The sequence below is a fragment of the Scyliorhinus torazame genome, chromosome 17 (assembly GCF_047496885.1).
Source record: "Scyliorhinus torazame isolate Kashiwa2021f chromosome 17, sScyTor2.1, whole genome shotgun sequence".
NCBI classification, from domain to species: Eukaryota; Metazoa; Chordata; class Chondrichthyes; order Carcharhiniformes; family Scyliorhinidae; genus Scyliorhinus; species Scyliorhinus torazame.
The window spans coordinates 179,563,005-179,584,349 of NC_092723.1; the positions used below are offsets into that span (position 1 = coordinate 179,563,005).

Consider the following 21,345-nt stretch of genomic DNA (forward strand, 5'->3'; position numbering starts at 1 on the left):
CAAGCCCCCGGCGATTCTCCGACCCGGCGGGGGGTCGGAGAATGACGCCCCTGATTTGTGCCTTGTAGATTGTGGACAGGCTTTGAGGCTAGTTAGGAGGTGAGTTACTCGCTGCAGGATTCCTAGCCTCTGACCTGCTCTTGTAGCCACAGTATTTATATAGCTAGTCCAATTCAGGGGCGTCATTCTTCGACCCCCCGCCGGGTCGGAGAATGGCCGTTGGCCGCCGTGAATCCCGCCCCCGCCAAAATCTCCGGTACCGGAGATTGGGCGGGGGCGGGAATCGGGCCGCGCCGGTTGGCGGGACCCCCCGCTCAATTCTCCGGCCCGGATGGGCCGAAGTCCCGCCCAGAAATTGCCTGTCCCGCCGGCGTAAATCAAACCTGGTATTTACCGGCGGGACCAGGCGGCGTGGGCGGGCTCCGGGGTCCTGGGGGGGGGGGGGGGGGCGCGAGGTGATCTGACCCCGGGGGGTGCCCCCACGGTGGCCTGGCCCACGATCGGGGCCCACCGATCCGCGGGCGGGCCTGTGCCGTGGGGGCACTCTTTCCCTTCCGCCTCCGCCACGGCCTCCACCATGGCAGAGGCGGAAGAGACTCTCCCCACTGCGCATGCGCCGGGAAACTGTCAGCGGCCGCTGACGCTCCCGCGCATGCGCCGCATTTCCGCGCCAGCTGGCGGGGCAACAAACGCCATTTCCGCCAGCTGGCGGGGCGGAAATCCCTCCGGCGTCGGCCTAGCCCCTCAATGTTGGGGCTGGGCCCCCAAAGGTGCAGAGCATTCCGCACCTTTGGGGCGGCGCGATGCCTGTCTGATTGGCGCCGATTTGGGCGCCAGTCGGCGGACATCGCACCGTTGGGGGAGAATTTCGCCCCAGATTCTGGTCAATGGTAACATCCAGGATGTTGATGTTTGGGGATTTAATGATGTTAATGCCACTTAATGTCAAGGGGCAATGGTTAAATTGTCACCTGTTGGAGAAGGTCATTGCCTGGCACTTGTGTGGTGCTTATAACCTGGACCCTTACTTAATCAAACTGACACATACATTTTGCACCCTAGTAGCTTTTGTGACAATCCAGTGAAACTGGGGCTGTAGAGAGGTTGAGCCAAAGCTCCTCCTTCCTCGAGGAAATGTGGAGACAAGTTTGGATTGTAAAATAAAATGACACAGCTGTGCGCAAAGATAGACAGAGAGAGAAATAGACAGCAGGTGAAGTGTGGTTACAGTTGTTGATCTGCATTATTATTACCAGTGAACATATTCTGTTCTATAAATATAACAGAGAGGAGATTGTAGAATCATGGTAATGTCAGTGACTAGTAATCCAGAGGCCCAGGATATTGCTCTGGGGACACAAGTTCAAATCCCATTCAAATCCCATCCCATGGCAGCTGGTAGAATTTACATTTGATTAATACATTTGGAATATAAAACTAGTCTCAGTAACTGTGATCCTGACAACTACCATCGATTGTTGTAAAAGCCCCATAAAAGTCCCTTAGGGAAGGAAATCTGCCGTCCTCATCTGGTCTGGCCTACATTATGACTCCAGACTCACACAGCAATGTGGTTAACTCTTATCTACCCTCTGAAAATGGTCGAGCAAGGCACTCAGTTCCAGTGCAATTAAGGATGGAAAACAAATGCCAACCTTCCCAGTGACACCCACATCCAAGGAAATAATTTTTTTAAAATGCATTTAGAGGTTTGTCCGTAAGAAATTAAAGCCCCTTGCAACCTGGTGCTTAGGCGAATCTTTACTCTGTGCTGATTCACATTGTGCATTCCTTTACTGAATCAATCACCTGAGACCAACGTAATATGTTTTACTTTAAGCCTTATCAACTGGCCACATTATGAATGTCAATGCAGATTTAGCCTTTGGTCTACCTGTCCAATATCAGCTCCTCCAGCTTGTGCAGATCACAAGCAACGTACTCCAGTGCCATGTCAGTGATGCGTGGACACCACGAGAGGTCCAGGCTGCGCAGCTTCCGCAAGTTCTCTGCCACCAGCTCTACGCCGTCGTCGGTGATTTTGGAGCAGCCGGAGAGGCTGAGGGTGGTGAGGTTGGGCAGGCTGTGCACCATGTTCACCACACCGTGATTGGTGATCTCCCAGCAGGAGTTCAGGCGCAGCGTGTGTGTGGTGTACCCTTGCTTGGCAGTGAAATAGGCCATGGCTGTGTCCGTCACATGATAGGCCTGCAAATTCAGCTCAGTAAGGTTCGGCAGCAGCTGTGAAATGGCGGCGATGGCGTCGTCCGCCACGTTGATACAGTCGCTAACGCTCAGGGAGGTAATCCGTGCATTAAGGCTGGACCAAAGGCCTGCTTCCGTGAAGTCATTGCAGCCTGAGAGCTCCAAGTGGGCGAGTCCCTGCATCTGCTCCAACATTACCTGGGGGACAGACAGAGTGAAGAGAGTGTATAAAATACTGCAGCAACGATTCCTTACCTGCACATCCCAATCAATTTAAATCGGCACCGCACTTATTTAATGAGGCAAAGCTCTAAACTGTCACTGGGTCCTCCAAACCCCCGCAGTACCTCAGTGACCATGCAGTGTTCCCAATATAGAAGAAAGAATGTGAACATTCTCATTTATTTTTCGCCGGAATGACTACATTTTCCAAAACAGATTTTTTTTCTTGGTAACCGGGTCGATAATAATCAGCAGCATCAGCTAAGGGGGGAATAAACATTTGGAATTCTGGGTGTCTGACTCAAAAAGCTATTACGTGATCACATTCAGGGCAGTTGTCCTGACTTATTTTAAGATTTAACGTTAAATTCAGAACAAAATCTGCCTTTAATTTATACAATTGGAATACAAGAGATCAAGGTGATGTCAGCCCTCAAGAGCAAAGGCCAAGTGGTTAATAATTCCATTGTAACGCTGAGATTACATATCCCGGCCACTTTTAATGTTCAAACAAATTTTAATGTGCCAACCAATTTGCGATGGGTGTCCAGTTGTGCATCCAAATGTCCACTGGATGGTTTTGGCATTAGACGTATATGGAGCAAAGCTGTCGGATGTGAATCATGGGCGAGATTCTCCGACCCCCCGCTGGGTCGGAGAATTGCCGGGGGCTGGCGTGAATCCCGCCCCCGCCGGTTGCCGAATTCTCCACCACCGGAGAATCAGCGGGGGCGGGAATCGCGCCCCGCCGGTTGGCGGGCCCCCCACCACCCCCCCCGCGATTCTCCGGCCCGAATGGGCCGAAGTCCCGCCGCTAAAATGCCTGTCCCGCCGGCGTAAATTAAACCACCTACCTTACCGGCGGGACAAGGTGGCGCAGGCGGGTTCCGGGGCCCTGGGGGGGGCGCAGGGCGATCTGGCCCCGGGGGGGTGCCCCCACAGTGGCCTGGCCCGCGATCGGGGCCCACCGATCCGCGGGCGGGCCTGTGCCGTGGGAGCACTCTTTCCCTTCCGCCTTCGCCACGGTCTCCACCATGGCGGAGGCGGAAGAGACACCCTCCACTGCGCATGCGCGGGAATGCCGTCAGCGGCCGCTAACGCTCCCGCGCATGCGCCGCCCGGAGATGTCATTTCCGCGCCAGCTGGCGGGGCACCAAAGGCCGTTTCCACCAGCTGGCGGGGCGGAAATTCGTCCGGCGCCGGCCTAGCCCCTTAAGGTTGGGGCTCGGCCCCCAAAGATGCAGAGCATTCCGCACCTTTGGGGCGGCGCGATGCCCGACTGATTTGCGCCGTTTTGGGCGCCAGTCGGCGGACATCGCGCCGATACCGGAGAATTTCGCCCCATATCCCATAAGTGGGCTGACCCGTTAGATTCTCTGCTCTGGAAGGACAGGCGGGTTTTCTCAATGGCATAAATTCACTCCCAGACCACTCCCCGGACCACTGCAGCTGACGCCATTGAAATACGCTCGGACAGTCTGAAGCTGCATTCCCCCGGCTCCCGCCGCAGTGCCAGGGTACCACCCTGCCCAGAGGGCAAGCACCTGGGGGCCTCCAGTTCACGGAGAAACCCCCACCAGTGCAGTTATGTTTGGTCCCTGTTTGTGGAGACCAATACTGAACGGCGCTCTCCTGCGGTCTCCGAAGCGAAGGAGATAGATCCCATGTCTTGGGTAACTCGGGAATCTGCACATTAAAGTGAGCCTAGCTCTCTCGCTTCAAAATGCAGATTTGCTAAAAGGTGATCCCCTCCCCATAATGGACGGGTTTCACATCGCGACGTCTCATGAGTTCGCTTGAGATCTTGCGGGGCGCTGCGAGCCGCGTCCATCCCGGGAGCAGGGTCTTCCGGCTCTTAGCGGCCACCCTTTGCCACGGCGAGCTTCTTTTCGAGCCCAGAGTGTCAGTTTCAGACTGCAAACTAGTCTGCACCTCTGCAGCTGCAGGTTCTCGAACACTCTGTGCACAGAGGAGGGGGTGGGGGTTACCAGGAAGATTGGTAACCGAAACCTCGCCAGCACAAATCCCGTTTTTGACCTCTCACGAGATGTTTAAAAAAATATTTTTATTGAGACAGTTTCCCATGATAACACCGTAAAAGCACAACACGGAACAAATACAATGCCAAACTTAAAACACCCTCCCAGCCCCACCCCCCAAAAGCAATCCTAACCAGAAATACCAACCCCCCCCCCCCCCCCCACATCTGACAGTGGGCATCTCCCTGAAATAGGATGTGAAAGGCTGCCATCTTGAGTTGAACCCTTCTGCTGACCCCCTCGTGATGTATTCGACCTTCTCAAAGTATAAAAACTCCATTAGGATCGCTTCTTAGCCTCTTGGACAGGATCAAATGTCCGATGAAGCCGAAGATGAGATGGAATGCCTTTCCTTGTCAGCTTGGACCTTGCACGCCTCTCTTGTGCAGACCATGAATTGGTTTTTGGAGCAAGCAATGGTAAGGATTGAGGATTTGCCCCGTCCACTCTGCACATTGGATTTGTAACTTTAATTATGGGATAAAAAAAATAAAAATTATAAAAGCTCAAAGGGCAGCACGGTAGTATTGTGGATAGCACAATTGCTTCACAGCTCCAGGGTCCCAGGTTCAATTCCGGCTTGGGTCACTGTCTGTGCGGAGTCTGCACGTTCTCCCCGTGTGTGCGTGGGTTTCCTCCGGGTGCTCCGGTTTCCTCCCACAGTCCAAACATGTGCAGGTTAGGTGGATTGGCCATGATAAATTGCCCTCAGTGTCCAAAATTGCCCTTAGTGTTGGGTGGGGTTACTGGGTTATGGGGATAGGGTGGCGGTGTTGACCTTGGGTAGGGTGCTCTTTCTAAGAGCCGGTGCAGACTCGATGGGCCGAATGGCCTCCTTCTGCTCTGTAAATTCTATGATAAAAAAACAGGATGAAGCAATGGGTGGAACTGGAGAACCCCACCGAAGCAGGATCTGCCTCCGGGCTATCAACGAGACGAAGGCGAGAGCATCAGCCTTCACCCTCATCTGGAGCTCCGACGAGTCCGAGACCCGCAAACGATAAACCAGGGGGCACAGCTCCAGCTCAAACCCAAGAATCCCTGACAAGGTGCTGACGACCTCTCACGAGATTTAATGGCCATTACAGGATTGGGATTTGCGGCCATGGCTTAATCGCGGTCCACGTGTCCATTTTGCTTCCATATTTCTTTATTCCCCTTTTCTTTAACCACCTATCTGACCTATGAAATGTTGCTGGTCTCTGCTTCAATCATTGCCACCGGGAGTGAATTTCAGAGCCTTCCTAAGCTCTGCATAAAAATAATGTTGTTGAAATTGGTCTTTTCTAGCACTGAAATAAAAGTGTATCGCTAGCCATTTGCTGGAACCTGACCCACAGCTGTATACTTTAATAACATTTCAATTACTAAATAAATATGATGGTAAGTTTTTTTCAGTTATGCCATTCAAAATTTCAGAACATTTGCAAATGTGGACAATTGAATAAATGTCCTAACTAATTCATTTCGGATTCAAGATTTCAATTTAGGTGCATTTCACTCCCTGATAATGAACAACAGATTACAGTTCATGTAATCGACACAAACTGTAATCCTTATGTGCCAGCATCAACAGAAATCAACACGAAGTGCATTAAACTTACAACTGCAGCTAGAAAATAGGATCCAAAATAAATTTAAAAGCCAACATAAAGATCCTTCCCCCTCATCCTTCAGGTACCATGCCCTAAGTGGGCATTGTTGACCTGTATTTCCACTGATCCATGATGGGCCTGGTCCATGATGATGCTTGGCAAAGCAGTGCAGTACCTTCAGCAGAACGGCCCACCAGGAAACCCTCACACTCTTCCTTCCTCCATTAGGCAATAGCACTACAAATCTATATTTTGTATGAACTGCATGCCAAATCAGAAGTCATACTGGGTGGGATTCTCTCAGCCCGGGGCCGGACTGGACAATCCCCGCGACAGGCGGAAGCGGCGCTATTGGCACCGGGATGGGCCGAGCGGCTGTTACAAAAAGCCCGAGTCCCGCTGGCGCCGCTCTAATCTGCTCCCAGCCGGCGGGACGTCGGCGTGCAAGGGTCCGGGGGCAGCCTGTGGGGGGGGGGGGGGGGGGGCGCGACCCCAGGGGGGGCCTCCGTTATGGCCTGGCCCCGCGATCGGGGCCCACCGATCGGCAGGCCGGCCTCTCGGGCTGGGGGCCTCCTTTCTCCCCCGCCGGCCCCTTTAGCCCTGCGCCATGTCGGGGCCGGCGCGGAGCAGGGAGCCACTGCGCGTGCGCGGACTCCACGGCGCCCAGTTGACGCCGGGACCGGCTCGCTCCAGTGCCATGCTGGCCCTCTGTCGGGGCCAGAATTGCTGATCCTGAGGCCGTGTTGATGCCGTCGAGAACTTGTGTATGTTTTGAAGATGATGTTCGAACTGGGATGAATGGCCCAGGAAAAATGGGGAAAAAAGAAAATTATTCAACGGTTGAGACCTTCCAGCTCTTCACGCTGCGGGATCGTCTGAGTCTGCGGACGGTGCACCCCTGCTGCGGGTTTCCTGGTGTTGTGGGGTGAAAACAATGGGAAATTCCATTGATAGCGGCAGGATCAGCAGCTCCCAACACCGGGTGCCAGAGGCGGGTGCCTCCTGCCACCGAGAAACACACCGGGCAGAGAATCTCACCCTATGTTCACATAAAGAATAATAACTTTGGTATTAAATGGCTATTAGCAATTGTTTAAAGTGAAAGTGTGACGGGAAGTGATTGAATCTGTCAAAATTCTAAATAACTTGCAGAGTGAAGTTGCTCATTGAAGATCTATGTTATGAAAATGAATGAGAGTCTGGGCTGGTCTATTCGAGTTTTATGTAACAGACATGGGGCGCATTTCTCCGTAATCGGCGCGATGTCCGCTGACCGGCGCCAAAAACGGCGCAAATCAGTCCGGCATCGCGCCGCCCCAAAGGTGCGGAATCCTCCGCATCTTGAGCGGCCGAGCCCTAACCTTGAGGGGCTAGGCCCGCGCCGGACTGATTTCCGCCCCGCCAGCTGGCTGGAAAGGCCTTTGGTGCCCCGCCAGCTGGCTCGAAACTGACTTTGCCGGGCGGCGCATGCGCGGGAGCGTTAGAGGCCGCTCACGGCATCCCCGCGCATGCGCAATGGAGGGGGTCTCTTCCGCCTCCGCCATGGTGGAGACCGTGGCGAAGGTGGAAGGAAAAGAGTGCCCCACGGCACAGGCCCGCCCGCGGATCGGTGGGCCCTGATCGCGGGCCAGGCCACCGTGGGGGCACCCCCCCGGGGCCAGATCACACCGCGCCCCCCCCAGGACCCCGGACCCCGGAGCCCACCCGCGCCGCCTTGTCCCGCCGGCAAGAGAGGTGGTTTAATCCACGCCGGCGGGACAGGCATTCCAGCAGCGGGTCTTCGGCCCATCCGGGCCGGAGAATCGCCGGGGGAGGGGCCGCCAACCGGCACGGCGCGATTCCCGCCCCCGCCGAATATCCGGTGCCGGAGAATTCAGCAACCGGCGTGGGCGGGATTCACGCCAGTCCCTGGCGATTCTCCGACCCGGCGGGGGGTCGGAGAATCTCGCCCATGAATGGGAATAGTTTGGGTCGCTTGGAGTTCTATATTTAGATTGTATCAATGTGAACCGTACCTTATTTAACCTTAGAATAGTGCACCGTTCAAGTAAAGGTCAGAAAGCTTAACGATTGGTTTCTAATTTATGTATAAAAGGTAGCATTTCATTTTATACATTTAAGTTTAATCATCTGCGGTCAGGTAATGTGTAATTTTTAATTTCTAAAATGCATTAATTTACAAAGATCTCAATGCATTCGAATCTCAGAACTAACGGAATCAGCAAATTTACTTGTTCTTTAACAATCTTTATTGTCACAAGTAGGCTTACATTAACACTGCAGTGAAGTTACTGTGAAAAGCCCCTAGTCGCCACACTCCGGCGCCTGTTCGGGTACACCGAGGGAGAAATCAGAATGTTCAATTCACCTAACAAGCACGTCTCTCCGGACTTGTGGGAGGAAACCGGAGCACCCGGAGGAAACCCACGCAGGCATGGGGAGAACGTGCAGACTCCGCACAGACAGTGGTCCAAGCCGGGAATCGAACCTGGGACCCTGGAGCTGTGAAGCAACAGTGCTAACCACTGTGCTGCCCATGTGCACCAATTTATAACATTTATAGATCAGCTTGAATATGTGATGATTGTAGTCTTAATTTAGTTTATGAATCATTTCATTTTGCTTGTGAAAGTACTTAATCTATCAGCTGACAGCCTGCTGTCATATTTCTTTACGTTGATTAACAATGGATCTGATTTGACAGCGGAACACCAGTCTACTGTCTTATATTTTGGCTAGTCTTTAAGGCATTTCTTTATTAATATGTGGAACTGTTAGGAGAGCTCAATTTCCACAAGTTATCTTCATAAAAATATGCATGTCCAGTGCTTACTTAACTAAGCATATCATTCTTTAGTGTTGCATATGTTATAAAGAGATTATGAAAAATGACAAGCAGAGTCTTTACAACAGATGGTGTCAATATGTCAAACGCTAGCTAAGAAAATGGTCATGGCAGTAAAATGACCAACTGCCAATTCCTATTATAATATGTATTCATCGCTCAGAAGAAGCTAAAAGAATTCAAGTGTGTTTTGCAACTTCTCCTTGAGATGCCTGATAACCTCGCTGCAATGATCCTCTAGTTCCTCAGCAAACCAGCTATCCACAATTTTCTTGCACGTCAGTTAATCTGGAATATTAATTCATATATAACAGAAATATGCAGCTGGTGAAGTGAAGATTATTAGAATTTCCTTCAGCAGGAATTACTCCCGAGTGTCTTAACTGCGGTAAAGACAATCAGAACTGTGTATTCTTTATAAAGCCTTTGATTGAACAATTAATTTCCTCTTACATAGATGATTTGGAGTTGGGGACCAAGTGCAATGTGTCCAAGTTTGCAGACGACACTAAGATGAGTGGTAAAGCAAAACGTGCAGAGGATACCGGAAGTCTGCAGAGGGATTTGGATCGGTTAAGTGAATGGGCTAGGGTCTGGCAGATGGAATACAATGTTGACAAATGTGAGGTTATCCATTTTGGTGGGAATAACAGGGATTATTTAAATGATAAAATATTAAAACATGCTGTTGTGCAGAGGGACCTGGGTGTCCTAGTGCATGAGTCGCAAAAAGTTGGTTTACAGGTGCAACAGGTGATTAAGCAGGCAAATGAAGTTTTGTCCTTCATTGCAAGAGGGATGGAGTTTAAGACTAGGGCGGTTATGCTGCAATTGTATAAGGTGTTAGTGAGGCCACACCTAGAGTACTGTGTTCAGTTTTGGTCGCCTTACCTGAGAAAGGACGTACTGGCGCTGGAGGGTGTGCAGAGGAGATTCACTCGGTTAATCCCAGAGCTGAAGGGGTTGGATTACGAGGAGAGGTTGAGTAGACTGGGACTGTACTCGTTGGAATTTAGAAGGATGGGGGGGGGTGATCTTACAGAAACGTATAAAATTATGAAGGGAATAGATAGGATAGATGCGGGCAGGTTGTTTCCACTGGCGGGTGTAAGCAGAACTAGGCGGCATAGCCTCAAAATAAGGGGAAGTAGATTTAGGACTGAGTTTAGGAGGAACTTCTTCACCCAAAGGGTTGTGAATCTATGGAATTCTTGCCCAGTGAAGCAGCTGAGGCTCCTTCATTAAATGTTTTTAAGATAAAGATAGATAGTTTCTTGAAGAATAAAGGGATTAAGGGTTATGGTGTTCGGGTCGGAAAGTGGAGCTGAGTCCACAAAGATCAGCCATGATCTCATTGAATGGCGGAGCAGGCTCGAGGGGCCAGATGGCCTACTCCTGCTCTAGTTCTTATGTTCTTCTGCAGACGACTTCTATTACCTCCTTTTGCACCCAGAATTCCTCCAATTGAACAGGTTACGGGAAGGGGGGGGGGCAGTTTCCAACTAATCACGGTAGCATTGTGGATCGCACAATTGCTTCACAGCTCCAGGGTCCCAGGTTCGATTCCGGCTTGGGTCACTGTCTGTGCGGAGTCTGCACGTTCTCCCCGTGTGTGCGTGGGTTTCCTCCGGGTGCTCCGGTTTCCTCCCACAGTCCAAAGATGTACAGGTGAGGTGGATTGGCCATGATCAATTGCCCTTAGTGTCCAAAATTGCCCTTAGTTTTGGGTGGGGTTACTGGGTTATGGGGATAGGGTGGAGGTATTGACCTTGGGTAGGGTGCTCTTTCAACGAGCCGGTACAGACTCGATGGGCCGGGTGGCCTCCTTCTGCACTGTAAAAAAAAATTCTATGATAATCTGATGTGGTCACGATCAATTAAACAGAGTTTGCCATTTCAGATCAACCTGGGTCCCATGAACAAGCTACCAGAGCTGAGAAATGTTCATACCCATTGAACATGCACAGCCTTACGCAGACGTTTCTATCTGAGGGCACAATGATTCAGAAGCTCATACCATCTAAAGCAATGGGCATCTACCATGAGTTGACCAAAGCATATCCTGGTGTGAACAGAGATCTCAAATGGAAGGTCCTGGTACCAGGCTAAATTGATGATTGCAGGCAGATAAGTAACTTTTCAATGTTAGCGACATATGGACGGTCATTGTACTGAAAATCTCCCCAGGCCCATTGATGCTTTTAAATATTATATTATAACCTCTCATTGTTAAGGTCCAAAACACTGTAAAATATAGACATTGCGATCTTTTGCTGTGTTATTTCAATGGCCACAAAAAGTAGTTGAGGAATCTACATGCAAATATGCACATTTCGAATTGATTATTCCCTCAAGAAGGTGAAAACACTGGCTTCCAGGAACCAGCTAGAAGAACAAAGTATCACAAATGATACCTGACACACAGGAACCAGCTTCTCAAAGTAGCAGAACAGTTCAGAGGCCTAGAAAAGGTTTAATGCTCTGGGTTTTCTTGTCTCTTTCCCTGCTTCTGGCCAATCACTCGAAAAATGCAAATCACCTGCAAAAATATCTTTTTGGAGTGTAACATCTGAGGTGCATGTCTGGACTGTGACATCTGCAATATGGTGTCTGGCTGTGTGATGTCTGGACTGTGACATCTGCAATATGGTGTCTGGCTGTGTGATGTCTGGACTGTGACATCTGCAATATGGTATCTGGCTGTGTGATGTCTGGACTGTGACATCTGCAAAATGGTGTCTGGCTGTGTGATGTCTGGACTATGACGTCTGCAATATGGTGTCTGGCTGTGTGATGTCTGGACTGTGACATCTGCAGTATGGTGTCTGGCTGTGTGATGTCTGGACTGTGACATCTGCACTATGGTGTCTGGGTGTGTAATGTCTGGACTATGACGTCTGCAATATGGTGTCTGGCTGAGTGATGTCTGGACTGTGACATCTGCAATATGGTATCTGGCTGTGTGATGTCTGGACTGTGACATCTGCAGTAAGGTGTCTGGGTGTGTGATGTCTGGACTATGACGTCTGCAATATGGTGTCTGGGTGTGTAATGTCTGGACTGTGACATCTGCAATATGGTGTCTGGGTGTGTAATGTCTGGACTGTGACATCTGCACTATGGTGTCTGGGTGTGTAATGTCTGGACTGTGACATCTGCACTATGGTGTCTGGGTGTGTGATGTCTGGACTGTGACATCTGCAATATGGTGTCTGGGTGTGTAATGTCTGGACTGTGACATCTGCAATATGGTATCTGGCTGTGTGATGTCTGGACTGTGACATCAGCACTATGGTGTCTGGCTGTGTAATGTCTGGACTGTGACATCTGCAGTAAGGTGTCTGGGTGTGTGATGCCTGGACTGTGACATCTGCAGTATGGTGTCTGGGTGTGTGATGTCTGGACTGTGATGTCTGCTGTATGGTGTCTGGGTGTGTGATGCCTGGACTGTGACATCTGCAATATGGTGTCTGTGTGTGTGATGTCTGGACTGTGACATCAGCACTATGGTGTCTGGGTGTGTAATGTCTGGACTGTGACATCTGCAATATGGTATCTGGCTGTGTGATGTCTGGACTGTGACATCAGCACTATGGTGTCTGGCTGTGTAATGTCTGGACTGTGACATCTGCAGTAAGGTGTCTGGGTGTGTGATGCCTGGACTGTGACATCTGCAGTATGGTGTCTGGGTGTGTGATGTCTGGACTGTGATGTCTGCTGTATGGTGTCTGGGTGTGTGATGCCTGGACTGTGACATCTGCAATATGGTGTCTGTGTGTGTGATGTCTGGACTGTGACATCTGCACTATGGTGTCTGGCTGTGTGATGTCTGGACTGTGACATCTGCAATATGGTGTCTGGGTGTGTGTTGCCTGGACTGTGACATCTGCAGTAAGGTGTCTGGCTGTGTGATGTCTGGACTGTGACGTCTGCAGTAAGGTGTCTGGGTGTGTGATGTCTGGACTGTGACATCTGCAGTATGGTGCCTGGGTGTGTGATGTCTGGACTGTGACATCTGCAGTATGGTGTCTGCGTGTGTGATGCCTGGACTGTGACGTCTGCAGTATGGTATCTGGGTGTGTGATGCCTGGACTATGACGTCTGCAGTATGGTGTCTGGGTGTGTGATGCCTGGACTGTGACATCTGCAATATGGTGTCTGGGTGCGTGATATCTGGACTGTGACATCTGCACTATGGTGTCTGGGTGTGTGATGTCTGGACTGTGACATCTGCAGTATGGTGTCTGGGTGCGTGATATCTGGACTGTGACATCTGCACTATGGTGTCTGGGTGTGTGATGCCTGGACTGTGAGATCTGCAGTATGGTGTCTGGGTGTGTGATGTCTGGACTGTGACGTCTGCAGTAAGGTGTCTGGGTGTGTGATGCCTGGACTGTGAGATCTGCAGTATGGTGTCTGGGTGTGTGATGTCTGGACTGTGACATCTGCAATATGGTGTCTGGGTGCGTGATGCCTGGACTGTGACATCTGCAGTATGGTGTCTGGGTGTGTGATGCCTGGACTGTGACATCTGCAGTAAGGTGTCTGTGTGTGTGATGTCTGGACTGTGACATCTGCAATATGGTGTCTGGGTGTGTGATGTCTGGACTGTGACATCTGCAGTATGGTGTCTGTGTGTGTGATGTCTGGACTGTGACATCTGCAATATGGTGTCTGGGTGTGTGATGTCTGGACTGTGACATCTGCAATATGGTGTCTGGGTGTGTGATGCCTGGACTGTGACATCTGCAGTATGGTGTCTGTGTGTGTGATGCCTGGACTGTGACATCTGCAATATGGTGTCTGGGTGTGTGATGCCTGGACTGTGACATCTGCAGTATGGTGTCTGTGTGTGTGATGTCTGGACTGTGACATCTGCACTATGGTGTCTGTGTGTGTGATGTCTGGACTGTGACATCTGCAATATGGTGTCTGGGTGTGTGATGTCTGGACTGTGACATCTGCAGTATGGTGTCTGTGTGTGTGATGCCTGGACTGTGACATCTGCAATATGGTGTCTGGGTGTGTGATGTCTGGACTGTGACATCTGCAGTATGGTGTCTGTGTGTGTGATGCCTGGACTGTGACATCAGCACTATGGTGTCTGGCTGTGTGATGTCTGGACTGTGACATCTGCAGTATGGTGTCTGTGTGTGTGATGTCTGGACTGTGACATCTGCAGTATGGTGTCTGTGTGTGTGATGTCTGGACTGTGACATCTGCAGTATGGTGTCTGTGTGTGTGATGTCTGGACTGTGACATCTGCAGTATGGTGTCTGTGTGTGTGATGTCTGGACTGTGACATCTGCAGTATGGTGTCTGGGTGTGTGATGTCTGGACTGTGACATCTGCAGTATGGTGTCTGGCTGTGTGATGCCTGGATTGTGACATCTGCACTATGGTGTCTGGCTGTGTGATGCCTGGATTGTGACATCTGCAGTAAGGTGTCTGGGTGTGTGATGCCTGGACTGTGACATCTGCAATATGGTGTCTGTGTGTGTGATGCCTGGACTGTGACATCTGCAATATGGTGTCTGGGTGTGTGATGCCTGGATTGTGACATCTGCAATATGGTGTCTGTGTGTGTGATGTCTGGACTGTGACATCTGCAATATGGTGTCTGGGTGCGTGATGTCTGGACTGTGACATTTGCGGTGTGGTGTCTGGGTGTGTGATGTCTGGACTGTGACATCTGCAATATGGTGTCTGTGTGTGTGATGTCTGGACTGTGACATCTGCACTATGGTGTCTGGCTGTGTGATGTCTGGACTGTGACATCTGCAATATGGTGTCTGGGTGTGTGTTGCCTGGACTGTGACATCTGCAGTAAGGTGTCTGGCTGTGTGATGTCTGGACTGTGACGTCTGCAGTAAGGTGTCTGGGTGTGTGATGTCTGGACTGTGACATCTGCAGTATGGTGCCTGGGTGTGTGATGTCTGGACTGTGACATCTGCAGTATGGTGTCTGTGTGTGTGATGCCTGGACTGTGACGTCTGCAGTATGGTATCTGGGTGTGTGATGCCTGGACTATGACGTCTGCAGTATGGCGTCTGGCTGTGTGATGTCTGGACTGTGACATCTGCAATATGGTGTCTGGGTGCGTGATGTCTGGACTGTGACATCTGCAGTATGGTGTCTGGGTGCGTGATGTCTGGACTGTGACATCTGCAATATGGTGTCTGGGTGTGTGATGCCTGGACTGTGACATCAGCACTATGGTGTCTGGCTGTGTGATGTCTGGACTGTGACATCTGCAATATGGTGTCTGGGTGTGTGATGCCTGGACTGTGACATCTGCAGTATGGTGTCTGGCTGTGTGATGTCTGGACTGTGACATCTGCAGTATGGTGTCTGGGTGTGTGATGTCTGGACTGTGACATCTGCAGTATGGTGTCTGGGTGTGTGATGCCTGGACTGTGACATCTGCAGTATGGTGTCTGGCTGTGTGATGTCTGGACTGTGACATCTGCAATATGGTGTCTGGCTGTGTGATGTCTGGACTGTGACATCTGCAATATGGTGTCTGTGTGTGTGATGCCTGGACTGTGACATCTGCAATATGGTGTCTGGGTGTGTGATGCCTGGACTGTGACATCTGCAATATGGTGTCTGGGTGTGTGATGTCTGGACTGTGACATCTGCAGTATGGTGTCTGGCTGTGTGATGTCTGGACTGTGACATCTGCAGTATGGTGTCTGGGTGTGTGATGTCTGGACTGTGACATCTGCAGTATGGTGTCTGGCTGTGTGATGTCTGGACTGTGACATCTGCAGTATGGTGTCTGGGTGCGTGATGTCTGGACTGTGACATCTGCAGTATGGTGTCTGGGTGTGTGATGTCTGGACTGTGACATCTGCAGTATGGTGTCTGGCTGTGTGATGTCTGGACTGTGACATCTGCAGTATGGTGTCTGGGTGCGTGATGTCTGGACTGTGACATCTGCAGTAAGGTGTCTGGGTGTGTGATGTCTGGACTGTGACATCTGCAGTATGGTGTCTGGCTGTGTGATGTCTGGACTGTGACATCTGCACTATGGTGTCTGGGTGTGTGATGCCTGGACTGTGACATCTGCAATATGGTGTCTGGGTGCGTGATGTCTGGACTGTGACATCTGCAGTATGGTGTCTGGGTGTGTGATGCCTGGACTGTGACATCTGCAGTATGGTGTCTGGGTGCGTGATGTCTGGACTGTGACATCTGCAGTATGGTGTCTGGGTGTGTGATGTCTGGACTGTGACATCTGCAGTATGGCGTCTGGGTGTGTGATGTCTGGACTGTGACATCTGCAGTATGGTGTCTGGCTGTGTGATGTCTGGACTGTGACATCTGCACTATGGTGTCTGGGTGTGTGATGTCTGGACTGTGACATCTGCAGTATGGTGTCTGGGTGCGTGATGTCTGGACTGTGACATCTGCAGTATGGTGTCTGGGTGTGTGATGTCTGGACTGTGACATCTGCAATATGGTGTCTGGGTGCGTGATGTCTGGACTGTGACGTCTGCAATATGGTGTCTGGGTGTGTGATGTCTGGACTGTGACATCTGCACTATGGTGCCTGGGTGTGTAATGTCTGGACTGTGACATCTGCAGTATGGTGTCTGGGTGTGTGATGCCTGGACTGTGACATCTGCAATATGGTGTCTGGGTGCGTGATGTCTGGACTGTGACGTCTGCAATATGGTGTCTGGGTGTGTGATGTCTGGACTGTGACATCTGCACTATGGTGTCTGGGTGTGTAATGTCTGGACTGTGACATCTGCAGTATGGTGTCTGGGTGTGTGATGCCTGGACTGTGACATCTGCACTATGGTGTCTGGGTGTGTAATGTCTGGACTGTGACATCTGCAATATGGTGTCTGGGTGTGTGATGTCTGGACTGTGACATCTGCAATATGGTGTCTGGGTGTGTAATGTCTGGACTGTGACATCTGCAATATGGTGTCTGGGTGTGTGATGCCTGGACTGAGACATCTGCAGTATGGTGTCTGGGTGTGTAATGTCTGGACTGTGACATCTGCAATATGGTGTCTGGGTGTGTGATGTCTGGACTGTGACATCTGCACTATGGTGTCTGGGTGTGTGATGTCTGGACTGTGACATCTGCACTATGGTGTCTGGGTGTGTGATGTCTGGACTGAGACATCTGCAGTATGGTGTCTGTGTGTGTGATGTCTGGATTGTGACATCTGCACTATGGTGTCTGGGTGTGTGATGTCTGGACTGTGACATCTGCACTATGGTGTCTGGGTGTGTAATGTCTGGACTGTGACATCTGCAGTATGGTGTCTGGGTGTGTGATGCCTGGACTGTGACATCTGCACTATGGTGTCTGGGTGTGTAATGTCTGGACTGTGACATCTGCAATATGGTGTCTGGGTGTGTGATGCCTGGACTGAGACATCTGCAGTATGGTGTCTGTGTGTGTGATGTCTGGACTGTGACATCTGCACTATGGTGTCTGGGTGTGTGATGTCTGGACTGTGACATCTGCACTATGGTGTCTGGGTGTGTAATGTCTGGACTGTGACATCTGCAGTATGGTGTCTGGGTGTGTGATGCCTGGACTGTGACATCTGCACTATGGTGTCTGGGTGTGTAATGTCTGGACTGTGACATCTGCAATATGGTGTCTGGGTGTGTGATGTCTGGACTGTGACATCTGCACTATGGTGTCTGGGTGTGTGATGTCTGGACTGTGACATCTGCACTATGGTGTCTGGGTGTGTGATGTCTGGACTGTGACATCTGCAGTATGGTGTCTGGGTGTGTGATGTCTGGACTGTGACGTCTGCAATATGGTGTCTGGCTGTGTGATGTCTGGACTGTGACATCTGCAGTATGGTGTCTGGGTGTGTGATGCCTGGACTGTGACATCTGCACTATGGTGTCTGGGTGTGTGATGTCTGGACTGTGACATCTGCACTATGGTGTCTGGGTGTGTAATGTCTGGACTGTGACATCTGCAATATGGTGTCTGGGTGTGTGATGTCTGGACTGTGACATCTGCAGTATGGTATCTGTGTGTGTGATGCCTGGACTGTGACATCTGCAATATGGTGTCTGGGTGTGTAATGTCTGGACTGGGACATCTGCAATATGGTGTCTGGGTGTGTGATGTCTGGACTGTGACATCTGCACTATGGTGTCTGGGTGTGTGATGTCTGGACTGTGACATCTGCAGTATGGTGTCTGGGTGTGTGATGCCTGGACTGGGACATCTGCAATATGGTGTCTGGGTGTGTGATGTCTGGACTGTGACATCTGCAGTATGGTGTCTGGGTGTGTGATGCCTGGACTGGTACATCTGCACTATGGTGACTGGGTGTGTAATGTCTGGACTGTGACATCTGCAATATGGTGTCTGGGTGTGTGATGTCTGGACTGTGACATCTGCAGTATGGTGTCTGGCTGTGTGATCTCTGGATTGTGACATCTGCAATATGGTGTCTGGCTGTGTGATGTCTGGACTGTGACATCTGCAATATGGTGTCTGGCTGTGTAATGTCTGGACTGTGACATCTGCAGTAAGGTGTCTGGCTGTGTGATCTCTGGACTGTGACATCTGCAGTATGGTGTCTGGCTGTGTGATCTCTGGATTGTGACATCTGCAGTATGGTGTCTGGCTGTGTGATCTCTGGATTGTGACATCTGCAATATGGTGTCTGGCTGTGTGATGTCTGGACTGTGACATCTGCAATATGGTGTCTGGCTGTGTAATGTCTGGACTGTGACATCTGCAGTAAGGTGTCTGGGTGTGTGATGTCTGGACGATGATGTCTGCTGTATGGTGTCTGGGTGTGTGATATCTGGACTGTGACACCTGCAATATGGTGTCTGGGTGTGTGATGTCTGGACTGTGACAACTGCAGTATGGTGTCTGGGTGTGTGATGTCTGGACTGTGACATCTGCAGTATGGTGTCTGGGTGTGTTATGCCTGGACTGTGACATCTGCAATATGGTGTCTGGGTGTGTGATGTCTGGACTGTGACATCTGCAGTATGGTGTCTGGGTGTGTGATGCCTGGACTGTGACATCTGCAATATGGTGTCTGGGTGTGTGATGTCTGTACTGTGACAACTGCAGTATGGTGTCTGGGTGTGTGATGCCTGGACTGTGACATCTGCACTATGGTGTCTGGGTGTGTGATGTCTGGACTGTGACATCTGCAGTATGGTGTCTGGGTGTGTGATCTCTGGATTGTGACATCTGCAGTATGGTGTCTGGGTGTGTGATGCCTGGACTGTGACATCTGCAGTATGGTGTCTGGGTGTGTGATGCCTGGACTGTGACATCTGCAGTATGGTATCTGGGTGTGTGATGCCTGGACTGTGACATCTGCACTATGGTGTCTGGGTGTGTGATGTCTGGACTGTGACATCTGCAGTATGGTGTCTGGGTGTGTGATGCCTGGACTGTGACATCTGCAATATCGTGTCTGGGTGTGTGATGCCTGGACTGTGACATCTGCAATATGGTGTCTGTGTGTGTGATGCCTGGACTGTGACATCTGCAGTATGGTGTCTGTGTGTGTGATGCCTGGACTGTGACATCTGCAATATGGTGTCTGTGTGTGTGATGCCTGGACTGTGACATCTGCAATATCGTGTCTGTGTGTGTGATGCCTGGACTGTGACATCTGCAATATGGTGTCTGGCTGTGTGATGTCTGAACTGTGACATCTGCAGTATGGTGTCTGTCTGTGTGATGTCTGGACTGTGACATCTGCAGTATGGTGTCTGGGTGTGTGATCTCTGGATTGTGACATCTGCAATATGGTGTCTGGGTGTGTGATGCCTGGACTGTGACATCAGCACTATGGTGTCTGGCTGTGTAATGCCTGGACTGTGACATCAGCAATATGGTGTCTGGCTGTGTAATGCCTGGACTGTGACATCTGCAATATGGTGTCTGGGTGTGTGATGTCTGGACTGTGACATCTGCACTATGGTGTCTGGCTGTGTGATGTCTGGACTGTGACATCTGCAATATGGTGTCTGTGTGTGTGATGTCTGGACTGTGACATCTGCAATATGGTGTCTGTGTGTGTGATGTCTGGACTGTGACATCAGCAATATGGTGTCTGGGTGCGTGATGTCTGGACTGTGACATCTGCAATATGGTGTCTGTGTGTGTGATGCCTGGACTGTGACATCTGCAATATGGTGTCTGGCTGTGTGATATCTGGACTGTGACATCTGCAGTATGGTGCCTGGGTGTGTGATGTCTGGACTGTGACATCTGCAATATGGTGTCTGGGTGTGTAATGTCTGGACTGTGACATCTGCAATATGGTGTCTGTGTGTGTGATGTCTGGACTGTGACATCTGCACTATGGTGTCTGGGTGTGTGATGTCTGGACTGTGACATCTGCAATATGGTGTCTGGGTGTGTGATGCCTGGACTGTGACATCTGCAATATGGTGCCTGGCTGTGTGATGTCTGGACTGTGACATCTGCAGTATGGTGTCTGGGTGTGTAATGTCTGGACTGTGACATCTGCAATATGGTGTCTGGGTGTGTGATGCCTGGACTGTGACATCTGCAATATGGTGTCTGGCTGTGTGATATCTGGACTGTGACATCTGCAGTATGGTGCCTGGGTGTGTGATGTCTGGACTGTGACATCTGCAATATGGTGCCTGGCTGTGTGATATCTGGACTGTGACATCTGCAGTAAGGTGTCTGGCTGTGTGATGTCTGGACTGTGACATCTGCAATATGGTGCCTGGCTGTGTGATGTCTGGACTGTGACATCTGCAGTATGGTGTCTGGGTGTGTGATGTCTGGACTGTGACATCTGCAGTATGGTATCTGGGTGTGTGATGTCTGGACTGTGACATCTGCAATATGGTGTCTGGCTGTGTGATGTCTGGACTGTGACATCTGCAATATGGTGTCTGGGTGTGTAATGTCTGGACTGTGACATCTGCAATATGGTGTCTGGCTGTGTGATGTCTGGACTGTGACATCTGCAATATGGTGTCTGGCTGTGTGATGTCTGGACTGTGACATCTGCAATATGGTGTCTGGGTGTGTAATGTCTGGACTGTGACATCTGCAATATGGTGTCTGTGTGTGTGATGCCTGGACTGTGACATCTGCAATATGGTGTCTGGCTGTGTGATGTCTGGACTGTGACATCTGCAATATGGTGTCTGGGTGTGTAATGTCTGGACTGTGACATCTGCAATATGGTGTCTGTGTGTGTGATGCCTGGACTGTGACATCTGCAATATGGTGTCTGGCTGTGTGATGTCTGGACTGTGACATCTGCACTATGGTGTCTGGCTGTGTGATGTCTGGACTGTGACATCTGCACTATGGTGTCTGGGTGTGTGATGTCTGGACTGTGACATCTGCAGTATGGTGTCTGGGTGTGTGATCTCTGGATTGTGACATCTGCAGTATGGTGTCTGGGTGTGTGATGCCTGGACTGTG

At 50.7% G+C, this 21,345-nt stretch overlaps 1 protein-coding gene across 7 annotated transcripts in view; it reads right to left on the reverse strand.

Moving 5' to 3' along the window:
- fbxl16 (F-box and leucine-rich repeat protein 16) overlaps positions 1-21,345 on the reverse strand; it is a 300,505-nt gene that overhangs the window by 67,514 nt on the left and 211,646 nt on the right. For all 7 annotated transcript variants that reach the window (XM_072481747.1, XM_072481743.1, XM_072481748.1 and 4 more), the window contains one exon: positions 1,895-2,403. In XM_072481747.1, coding sequence (XP_072337848.1) covers positions 1,895-2,403 — 509 coding nt within the window. The remainder of the gene's footprint in view (positions 1-1,894; positions 2,404-21,345) is intronic.